This window comes from Lagopus muta, chromosome 4 (genome assembly GCF_023343835.1).
Source record: "Lagopus muta isolate bLagMut1 chromosome 4, bLagMut1 primary, whole genome shotgun sequence".
Taxonomy (NCBI): Eukaryota; Metazoa; Chordata; class Aves; order Galliformes; family Phasianidae; genus Lagopus; species Lagopus muta.
Window position 1 is genome coordinate 38,714,330 of NC_064436.1, and position 12,215 is coordinate 38,726,544.

The window sequence follows — 12,215 nt, forward strand, 5'->3', positions numbered from 1 at the left end:
AGATGTATGGATATAAGTAGTGCATGGAGATTGCATGCCCACTTGTGCAACTGCTTGAGATAAACTTTCTTTCTTTCTCTTTTTCTTATTTTTCTTCTGTCACTTCTTTCCACAGGGAAAAGCTCCCCATCCACGTCTTTAGCCCCAAATATACAAAATTACGTGACTGGCACCATGAAGTCTCAGCACGTGTTCTTAATGTCCAGTGATTTTACCCAAGTTGCAAAAAGCAAAATACAAACACTTCCTTTCTTCTTTTCCATCTGCTTTGCAAAAATAAAGTAGAAAATGTATTTCATTAGCCTCACTAAGAGAGAAATTCTAGCCTTTTCTATACTTTTCTAACACTTTCCTACTGATGTATAAAAACTGAGATGAAAATGTTTTTGTGCTAGTCACTAGTTAACAAAAAAAACCAAACAAACACATACTTATCACAGAACAACTTGGGTTTCTCAGTGAGGGGGAGAAGATGGCTGTTGCAGTTCTTTTTGCCTCGAAAGAGTCATTTGCATTGCTAAGTTTGAGTTACTGTAGGTTGTTAGCAGAAAACAGTGAACGAGAGAATATGAAATGGTATTACTTTGATTTAGGAGTAGGGGAAGAGGAAGAAGAAGGCTGAATGCATTTACTTCAGACTGTGGTACTTAACAGGATAATTGTCTTGGATTTCATTAGATTTTCAGCAAGTCAAATTTAGAGTGGTTGTAAATGTTTTACAAAGTAGGACAAGAAGACTGCTTTTAATCGAATGAAAGTAGTAATAATAAACGGTTGCCAGTTGCCAATCCAAGTGCAAGCTAAATATAAAGATTCTGCAGCTTGTAGTGAACTGTTCATGTTTTAGAAAAGCTAGAAGAAAACAAGCAGAATGTTGCTGTGTACCTTACCTGTAAGAGCTTCAATACATAGCTTCTAACAAGAGCAAGACAAGACAGTAGTATTTATTTATTTCAGAGTGAAGCTCTTAGGATTTCTAGTGTTTATAAAAGCTTCATGGCTCTGTGGTTCTCCTGTAAAATAATGTATTATAGTAGCTACACTTCATTAATTTATGCTTTCTGAAGCTTGAAGAGTATTTTAATAAAAGTTGCTTTTAACGTAGTGATGTCTCTTTTCTTTTGAGTCTCTTGGACTCCTCGAGTAGTCTGCTTGTGCAGAGAGCTGTAAATTCATTACACCTTCACCAACTGTAGCAAGAGGAACAATCACATCCAAGCTAGTATGCCTAGAAACTCTCTGAACTCTATGAAAGTATCAAAGTACCAGAGCTTATAATCGTATTTGAAATGTGTTACTTTTTTTGTGTGTTTTCAAAATTGATACAAGATTTACAGAAACTGATAAAATGATTGACCTTTTGTGTGACTGCAGGAGTAAGAATTCAATTAAGTAAACTTTACCATCAACATTAAGTAAAATTCACCATCATCAAAAATGCTACATTTTTTTGAATCGCAGAAGTTTCAACCCTCATATGGGAATTGTGAGGCACGTATACAAGCCCAATTGCTCATAGGCATTTCATGAGAATTGTTGCAATTGGCTTATAGTTTCTGAAGCTTATCTAAAAGTTGTTCTTATGAAATTGGTCTTGTAAACAGATTGATGTTCACAGAAAGCACTTATGTAGAAATGGGTGGTGGGGTTTTGGGGGATTTTTTTTTTTTTGGTTGGTTGTTTTTGTTTTAATTGCACAAGTTGGAAAACTGAAAGGGATTGACACATTTAATGAAGATATTTTATGCCTATATTTCCTTTCCAGGTGGTTTATACTGATATACAGTATAGTATCTTACTGTATTTGTCACTTTATCTTTAGGGAAAAAAAAACAGAGAATGGAGAGCTCAGGTAACAGCCAAGTTATCTACTGCTAACAATCACTGATACGAATGCATAACATTGCACAGCATAGAGTACAACTGTATTTACACCAGTAATGACAGACTAAGGCATCTCACTTATTACACACCTTTTGGTTTAACTCCTTGGGGGTGAATGGGGAAAGTACTTCAATAATTTCACTGAAGGCTGTTTTGATGAGAAGTGCCAATCAGTTTGTCTTTACCACATAACTCAGTTGTCCAAGTACTATGTTACTAAAACTGTATGTTACTGAAGAGCACATACACTGCCATGTAATCAATTAACAGAATATTGTGTATTGATTTAGGAAAGTGAAATTGTGTGTGAAAATTATTATGCTTGGTTTAAAAAATTTCTTATGAATGAAAAAGAAAACAGGAGTTTCTGAGGCTATCGTTACAATGAAAATCACGAGAGATTATCACTTAGATTCTCTGTGAAGTATTTTTCATAAGAATAGAATGGTTTTGGCCTCAGAGTATTTCTGTGTTTGGAAGATATTCCTGAATGAGAGTTAGTGAGCTTTCCTTCATTTGAAGGATGAGTTACTTTAGTTAGGCACAAGTGAAAAAGCCATCCTGGACAATCCAAAGCATAGACGTCTCTGTTTTAATTACAAGTAAACATAGGCAATCACAGTCTGTCTATTTTGAGTATGAGTATGGTTTGAGTAAGGCTACCTAAAGTTTTATATTTTTATGAATTCATAGTAACAAAAAACTAGTCCCCAAAAACGTAATATGAACATGTAAAACATATTTCATTTAGTGCTATGAAGTTGTTATCTCTTCTCCCAGTATCCCCATTACACAACACCAAAGATTTTGGGCTTTGTTACTGTTTCCAAAATAATTGACAGCTTTTCCATTTGGATGTGGATGACATGCCTTAGCTCACATCTTCCTGGTATGCATCAGAAAAACATTTTGAAGATGTTTTTGATATAAATGAATTGGCTTAAATATGAATGATCACCTAAAAGAGAGAACATAACAAAAAATGGCATAGAAACTTGTCTTCCATCAGTAATCTACTGACAAATATCACAACTTAATACTACAGCTTTATGGACACTGTCCAAGACAAACGCCACATGGGCTTTTAAGTATTACTGTCTCTCCCTAAACTGCTGCTCCTAGGGATATTTAAGTGAATAAAACAGATGTGTGTGTTATATATTATATATATATATATATATATATATTATGTGAGCAAAAGCTCCATTGTCACCCAGGCTTTGGAGATACCATCTGTACCAGAATTTCCATCAACATCTTTAGTTCCTATAAGGTCTGCTGCCTGATCATTCCTATGCTATCTGTTCTTTAATTTTCAGCACTTAGGATGGGTCCCTGCTTTATTAAGATTCTTAGTTCTGCATGCTAATTCAAATAAATAAAATGAAACAAACTCATGTGGCTACCTTAATCTGCTCTAAGCTTGTGGTTGTTCACTTTTACTTTTTTATATTACAATAAGATTTCTGGTGGGTGTTTTTCTTTAAGTAGAGATCCACCATTACAGTATTTTCTAGATTAGTTTCTTGTCTGGAAAAAAAAGGGGGGAGGAGGGAGGGCTGAAATGCGTACTGTGATCTTCACAAAACTAGAATCCTAAATAGTCACATCAAATAGTAAATATTTGATGTACTCGGGGAGTACATTGGGGAGTGAGTACCACCAGCATTTTTGACTGTTTCTTTTCCTGCATTTCCTAAAAACTTTTTCATCACATAATGTGATGTTCCATATTTATCAGTGGAAAATACTGCTTAGCTTTCTGTCTTGATAAGCAGCAGGATGCTTCTCACCCTTCACTAAAAGTGTGATAACTCTTAGGAGTATTGTGCATCATTTTATTTCCCATTTTTATTTCACTATAAGCTGCAGCGATTTTTTCTTTTTACAATTCACTAACATTTTTCAGCACTATGTATCCTGTCCAGCACACTATTTCAGTATGGATTTAAAATCTTTGTATGTTTTCTTATTGTGAATGGAGTGAAAATGATGCTAGACCAGAGTCTGCAGCCACTTTTCTGCCGATAGCAGAGTCCTCCCCTGGCAGTGTCGCATCTTTCAGACTCGCTGAACACATTGATGCAACAGCTCCTGGGAGGTAAATCTTTCAGATTTCATTATCTTGTGGGAAGGAGAGCTGTCTGTCATGCACTTAAACTTGTCTTTTTAATCTGCCATTCATTAGCGACATTCCTGGAAATGGTAGGAAAGGAATGGAGAAGAGAAATGAAAAAAAAATGCTAAGCAGATTCATGAACAATTTTGTGGATATTTGTTCAAATATGACACAGTGTTTAAGGCAGTTATTTGAAATTTAGGAAGGGAAAGTCTAGTTTCTATCTAGCTATAGATACATTGTCAGTGGGGCTGCTTTTTTTCCCTGAATCACTTAACAGCTCAAACTGGCAAATTTTCTGTCATTGGCCTTGGATAGCTTCAATGGCACTATTCTTGATATTTTGGAAATCACCTTTGGATCTAGGTCTTTTGACAGTGATTAGAGTTTTTTTTTTTTAATGCTATTATTGAAGGTCCATTGCATTTTCTGATAGATTGTGTATCGCAGTTCTAAGCAAAATGTGGACCTCTTTCATTTCCTTCTATTTTATTTTCCTCCTTAACACTTTGAACACGAAAGTAAAGACAGATTCTTGTCAACATTTGTACTCAGTTACTGTGCTCTCGGAGAAAAAAACACTTGGAGGAGATGATAGGATACGCATTTTCTCAGTTGTTTCTGTTCTTTGAGAGACATGGGTGACAGCTTTTTACAAAATGCATAATGGCTGTTAATTTTTTTTTTTTTTTTTTGAAAGGCATCCTGAGATCTGACAACTGCATAGGGTACAGCACTGTATCCTTGCAGACAGTGTTGTCAGAGTAGAAGTTTAGATTACTTCTGTGCAAGGCTGAGCAATTAACATTTCAGAATGTGTAGTGCTATATAGTGCTATATAGTTAGCTCATTTCAAATATCACATGCAGCATTTAAGAGGGAAATTTATATACTGATAAACAGGTACAATGGTAGCATATTAATTTGAGGCAAAGTTATTGTAACTGTATTTAATCTGAAAGTCTGGTTGAGGGTGAGAGCTGAAGTATTTATGCAAGCAGTAAAAAAGTAGATTAGTATTTCTTGCTTGGAATGAGCTGGAGACAGAAGAATTAGAATTGAATGTGGGAAGGAGATTGTAAACTACTTGATAAAACCACAGAGTTTTTTTTTTTTTTTCTCAAGTTGAGATAATTTGTATAGCAACTATATTTGGTGTTTATATTTTGTTATTGAGTCAGTGTTGCTACTTACAATGCTCTTTAGGATTGAGAGTACATCCAAAACTGGTCTCCAGTAATCCTATATTTTTTAAAGTGGCAACTATCAGAAATCCATGGTGCCATTATCAGATTTTTAATAATGCAGATGTGGTCCATCCAAAAGTCTTGTTTTTGCCTCTAAAGCCCTGCATTTACTGTCAGTGACTAGCATAGATATTTATTTTCCTAATGGGCTCTGTCTTTTCTTGGCTGAAACTCTGTGATTTGTACCACCCACTACCAAACCACCAAGAAGGAGAAAGATCTTGCTGTGAAATGTAAGAAGGGCCTGGATGCGATTACTGGATTACAGCTAGGTTCTCTGCTTATAAAGCAGACTCCGTTGTATAAAACATAATGCTTTTTTTAATTGTAGTTTTATGTCTTTAATGAAAGCTTAAAGTAGATATATGGCAATGTAGCCAATTACTATAATTTATAGCATATTATTACTCAATATCATATATGCAATATCCTCCTATAAGCTTAACAGCAATGAAATATTTAGGAGCAGTTACAGCCTTTCCAGGAAGTTTCAAAAAATCACCTTAAATGGTCATCCTGGCAACTTCAGACTCTGTAACTTCAGACCACAGAATCTGGCACTTCCTGAGAAATAAAACTAATATAAAGCAGAACCAGTGCCAGCAAATTGTTAGATTACTGTATTATATAAAAACTTTTTATAAGCTACAGACCTACTTTATCCTTTCATTAATGAAATTATTCCTGATAGTCAGAGTTAGCAATAAGTAGAAGGTATTAATCCAGATTTTTGTTGTGTATATTCTGATTAGTGCAGAGCCAACAATATTCTCTACAGAAACTCCAAAAGTCATTCCTTATTCCTTTTCTAACTGCTGCCAAAGTAAGTGAGAAATGGAAATGCAGTAAGTATGTACGTCTGAATAAAATTTGGAGACTGCTTGCTCTCCTTTTGGAGCATATCCCCATTGTTATTCATTTCTCTTCTCCTTTTATATTTCAAGTTCCTTTTTTATGACTTATGAAGCTCTACAAAGATGTTTTATGAAGTTATGAACTACTTGAGGGCAATTACAGAAAAGGCCAGAATCTGCGTGCTCTGCATTTGTTGTGAATTGTTTCATCTGCTTCTGTACTTCCCTAAAGTCTGACAGATTACCTTTTTGTCAAGTCTGACATTTCTACATTGATTTTCCTAAACAAATTGCCTCATCTGTAGTCATCATGTAAAAAAGGAACCTTGCAAAGATGGGAGCTGCTTATTTAGTTGAGAAGTGAGTGTCAGGCTGGGGGAAAGGGGATGTCCCAGGCTACCTGAACCAAAACTGCCAGATCTTTTATGGTTGTCTTGCTTTCATTACAAGCAGGAAGAAATTAAATATGGGGGAAAATATTGCTTTTCTTTAATAAATGCTACTTGTTCTTCTTTTTTTTTTCTTTTTTTTTTTTTTTTTTTTAATTTAGTAGACTTTTGTTTGAGAATCCTTTGGAGGCCTTACTCAAGTGTGAACTTCATTCCCTTGCAACTAATCAGGAGTTAAACACCAACAGCCAAGTAGCCACAGTGTCTAAAGTGATATCTCCTTACACTAGATAGAGTCTCTAGTATGCAGACTGTGCTCTTTTTCAAGTGTATTATATATTTTTGAGTAATTACTTAGAACTACCCATTTTTTTTACAGTTTTTTTACAGACTCATGGGGGTTGGAAGGGACTTCTTGAGATCCCTCTAAAGCAGGTTCCCTTGTGCAGGATACACAGGAAAGCATCCAAGTGGGTTTTGAATATCTACAGAGAAGGAGATTCCATAGTCTCTCAGGGCAAGTTGTTCCACCACTTTATCACCCTCAGGTTCACCTCCCTAGTACTGCTTCTGGCCACTCATCTTTTAATGCATCCAGGACAGCATTGGCCTTCTTGGCTCACAGCCAACCTGTTGGTCACCAGGACAACTACATTATCCTCTGCAGAGCTTCTTTCCAGCAGGTCAACCGCTACTGTGTGCTGATGCATGTGGTTATTTCTCCCCAGATGTAGAACTCTGCTTGCTCTGGTTGAACCTCATCAGTATCCTCTCTGTTCAACTCTCCATGGTTAAGCAAGACTAGTTTTAAGCTTTCAAACTTCATCTAAAAATATGCTCCAAAGGATGCATTTCAGCATAGTCTAATTTCCGAAGGATTAATATTTTATTCCTGGGGAAGAAAAAGAAACTCTCAAGAGCTACTCACTACTGTTTTTATAACAGAGGATGCAGGAACACCAACTAGAAGGAGTTGTCTGTTACTGTTCAGTATTTAAAAATTAGATGGGAAATTATGCGCATGTATTCTCATTACAATTACCTTTTATCAAATTAACATCAACTAGGGAAATAACTGCGGAGTTGCCCTCTCCTGATGCATCAGTCCTTTTGCCAAGCACCGCTGGCACAGAGCCTCCTTTCCCTGCGAAGTGCAGTGTGGCTACACAGACCCCAGAGCCCCCTCTGCCCACCTCTACGGCCATGCAGCCACCTTTTGCAGCCCCATCTGTGGAAGCGACTCCTGTTGTGCCTCCTCGTCCTGCCAGGTACAAGGATACCCACTGTCAAGAGTCACAATCAAAGCCTTATTTTAATATATGATTTCATCTGATTTTTTTTTTTTTTTTTTTTTTTTTTTTTTTTAATGTTAATGCTGTCGAGCTGGAGCAGTCCTCAGCCACCTCCTGACTCTCATGGTGCTCTGGAGATTAATATAGCAACTAGCAACTGGAATAGCTATTAAGCAAAAATTGATAAAGTAAATCAGAAATTAGAGTGACCTTCAGATGGGGGAAGATAAAGTTATAGATTGGAGAGTTGATAGGAAAGTAACTGTTCTAGGAAGTTGATGATGTTATTCATCTTCCCAGCAAAGTTTTGTCATTTCTGTTATAAAATGTACATTTCTGAATTGTCCAGTAACCAGAAGTTTCTGGAGTAGAGTACAAGCATTGACTTGTGAAGTGGCAGAATGTTAATTATTCCTACTAGTTACCAGTAGGGAAAGATAGCTTCCCTCTTTTCCACCATTACTCCTTCCGAAAAGAGGGAGAAAAATTAAACAATAAAGCTTTATTGGAGTGGACACTGGATATAAGAATGGAGATGTGTGTATCTGGGTTCATTCAATTTTAATGAACAATTTGTTTGACCTTTGTAACATGCAGATTGGCATGCTAGAATTAATAATCAAAGATATTGAACTATACTTGTTTTTTTTTATTATTGACTAAGGAGTGCTTGTAGAAATCCTTAAATGAACTTCTCCTGAGCTTTAGTTAGCATTTCCAGAAGTATAATTAGTGTCTGATTTATGATTTTTTTTTCTCCTACTGCTTTTGGGCAGGCATGATGCATCTGTGCCTACTTCCGAAACAAATGCTTTTGGTAATATCTCAAGCTGTCAGTCTAAATCGTCCATAAGTCACACAAGGTAAATCTTTCAAGGCGTAGCTATGGCAGACTCCTTGGTTGTATACAGCATTTTCAGGCAGGATTTCTACATGTAAATCCAAGACACACTGTATCATGTAGTTGTATAAATGGAGGTATTTAGAGTCTTTTTTGAAGTGATTTAAAAAATACACAGCAATTCTGTGGGTAATCTTGAAATTTTAAAACAGAGCTTGAATTAAATATCACCAGTGTAGAGCTGATTTTGATGTCAGCATTATTTTTGCCTTTTCATGTTCCTTCCAACTAGATAATAATTAGGGGAAATACTAAGGGGTGGGAGAAGCGTGCTGAAGTTGTATCAGTGAATATCCTAGAAACTAGAATTTCTTCCTAGTTTCTTCTTAATTTCTTTCTAGTTTCTATCCTAGAAACTAGAATAAAAAAACTAGAATATCCTATGAAACTAGAGAGTTGCAACTAAATCTTTATCTTTTTATTTATACTGCTCTTTATAAGGGATTACTTAGACCAGTGGTCTCAACTTTGTTGGTCATGCATGTCCATCAGTAAAAAAAATATATATATGTATTTTTGAACATGCATTCCCAATATATGTATATTTTTTTAATTTCTTAACTGTATACATGACCTGTTGTACTAATATACATATCCGTACATTATGGACAATACACAAAGCCAGATAGTTTAAAAAAAAAAAAAAAGAGGGAAAAGATTAAATAAGCCTTAAAAATTATTTTATTAAAGATAAAAAAAAAAAGATAAATATGTTTCTCATACTGTGGTGAGTTTTCTTGCACCACATTGGAGTGTGTGCACACCACTTTGAAGACCACTTATTTGAATGGCATTTCTCAGTTCATTTTATCCATACTGCTGTAGAACCTTCAGAATTTTTCATTTATTTGACTTTTCAGTTAATCCCAGCCAACCTGAAATCTGTTCAGTCAACTAATTTCTTACATGGTCTTTTCAAATGCTTATTAGGCTCTCAGAACCTAGTGCTTACCGCTTGCTCTTGGATGCCCTGCTCATCAACCCTGTCACTAAACCTCCTCTACAAGCCAGCAGGCCCTCCAGGAAGTCAACAAGTGCTCTGGAGTTGCCAAACAGCAAGAGGTATTGTCCTGGTGTTGCATGGCGTTGACACTGAGGACTTGCAAAGAACTGGCTTCCACTTCAAAGCCCGTTTCTGTTGTCTGCATGTTTTCAGCAGTCTGCCTGTTGTGGACTTTGGCATAATATACCCAGCCCCAAACCCTGTTGGTTTCACCTGTTTGCAGAACTAATCTGCACCCTGGTCCTGCCAGTGCTATTCGTGTAAATCCACCATACTAAGTCTAGGTGGGCATCTGGTGCACTTCTGAGAGGCACAGTACTGTTTGTGTTGTGTTGGTTGGCACTATTACTAAGTAGCTGACTGGAGAAGAAATGGCATTCTGGCTTGAAAGCTCTACCCAGATGAATTATTTGCAATGATTTCTTGGGCAGCTGTATGTTAGGCTGAGAGCGTTCCTGGGATGCTGCTATTTTTCAAAGCTCGTTTTTAATGTAAGAAATCAAATAACTGACGTGTGCAGCAAATAAGTCCTTTAAAAATTATTTGCTGTCCAGGCTCTTTGTTCCAACTCTGATTCTGTTCAGTGCACAGGACATTTTGTTCTTGTTTCCTGACCACAGCTATGTTAACACCAGCTCCTGTGAAAAGCTGATGCTTTGTAATCAGCTTTAGCCTCAGAGGGGAAAATCTTTGGCAGATATTTTAAAGGGTAGTATGTATTAAGCTGTGCTAAGGGAGACATAATCTATGCATTTTCATGTACTTACTTGCATTTTCACAGGAGTAATAAATTCAGGAGATAAGGCCCAATTAAAGATAGAGCTGAACACCACTTGATATTAAAAAAGTGTTATGTATTAGTCATTTGCCTCCTTCATAGCTTCCATGGTGACTTGAGTCACAGAAAAAGGCTAAAGTAGCCCTGACTTTTGGGAGGAAAATAGTGTTATTAGACACGAAGATAATGTTAAGCTGCATCAAAATTTTCTTTTTTGTGTGCTCCAAAAGAAAAATTCTCCTTAGCAATTCTGATGCCTGTGCAACACAGATGAAATCCAAGGCATGCTGCCAGCAAGACTTTATCTATGTTGTGTATTTGCTTATACTTCAGTTGAGCAAATAATGGTGGTGAAAATTCTGAGTCTTGTTTATTCACTGATGTTCTGTGTTTGTGGTATAAGCTGCACGTGAAGTTAGCTTGTTACAAGAATGTAAGCATTTCAGTTGCAGACTGTGAAGCTGTCTTTGTTTATCCACTTTTTGCTCACGAGTCAAGTAGAAACTCTCCTGATTTGGGAAGCGCACTTTCGGAGATGTAAATGCATAAATAACTGGTGTTGATATAAAGCTTGCACACAACATACTGGGGTAACAGTGTCTAATTTCGTTGTTGTCTCGGGCTGTCAGTGCCACTTAAGGAAGAAGAGATTGCCACTAGATGGAGCCATGGAAATAAGGCTCTGTGATGCCGCATCATAACTAGGGAAGGAACACAGTCTCATTGTATAGGCTGAGAAACATGTAGTAAAAGCAGAGGCAAAAGGCAAATTATGCTTACAGTTACCTCAGAAGAAGAAAGGGTAAGTTTAGGTTGGATATCAGGAAACACTTCTTTACAGAAAGGATTGTTAAGCACTGGAATAGGCTCCCAGGGTGGTTGAGTCACCATCCCTGGATGTGTTTAAAAACTGTTTGGATGTGGTGCTCAGGGACATTATTAGTAGAGGGTTGCTAGTTGGGGTAGTATGGTTAGGTCATGGTTGGACTTGATGGTCTTTAAGGTCTTTTCCAACCTGAGTGATTCTATGATTCTATGATAAACTGGATATTAAAATGTCTTTGCATTACTATCAGTCTAATGACATGTAATATCTGCACAAATACAGTGCTGAAAAGTTATTTTAAACAACAGCTCACTTAATGACACAATACAATAGCTGGTGTGTGAGTAGAGCTAAAATCTTATGTCTGTAAAGAGATGAGGGTATGGCATCATATGATACACTGACTTGTTCAAAAAACAACTGGCACAACTGAGACAGCCAAGGTAAATAAGCTTCAACAACTTCAAGTTTTCATTTCTAGGTGTATGTTAAATACTTTTCACAAAAGGGTAATGAATCTATTTTATTGAGATAGCTTATGTTTGCATTGTCTTTAGGGAAGAACACAAGATGGTTGTAAATACAACAAAAACAGCACTTAGGTCTTGTTCTGCAGGAGAGTTGCTCTGGAATTATTTCTATTGAATCTCTTTCACTTCATCTCTATTCTGAAAAGTTTGCTGTCTGGAGCATTACTGTACTGCATAGCTTCCGGAAAATTTGGCATTTTTCTGACTAATGCAGTATCTGTTAACTGGCTTGAAGTAATGTTAAACATCTCCACATTTTGTTCCTCTGCCAGATCCCTCAGAATGTGTCGTGTTTTGTTGTAGTATAATGTATCCATGCAGTCTTTTACGAACTGGTCATCCTGTTGGCGATGGATCCTTAAGTTTTATAGGTTTTGGTGATAATTCTTTTT

The 12,215-nt window shown here is 36.5% G+C and overlaps 1 protein-coding gene across 12 annotated transcripts in view; it reads left to right on the forward strand.

Moving 5' to 3' along the window:
• Nucleotides 1-12,215, forward strand: part of PDLIM5 (PDZ and LIM domain 5) — a 117,151-nt gene that overhangs the window by 71,206 nt on the left and 33,730 nt on the right. For 3 of the 12 annotated variants that reach the window (XM_048942408.1, XM_048942409.1, XM_048942410.1), the window contains exon 9: nucleotides 116-1,104. The exons of the other annotated variants lie outside the window; for them this stretch is intronic. In XM_048942408.1, the coding sequence (XP_048798365.1) occupies nucleotides 116-209 (94 nt within the window). In that variant the 3' untranslated portion in view covers nucleotides 210-1,104. Of the gene's footprint in view, nucleotides 1-115; nucleotides 1,105-12,215 lie in introns of those variants that run through there. 12 annotated transcript variants of the gene reach the window in all.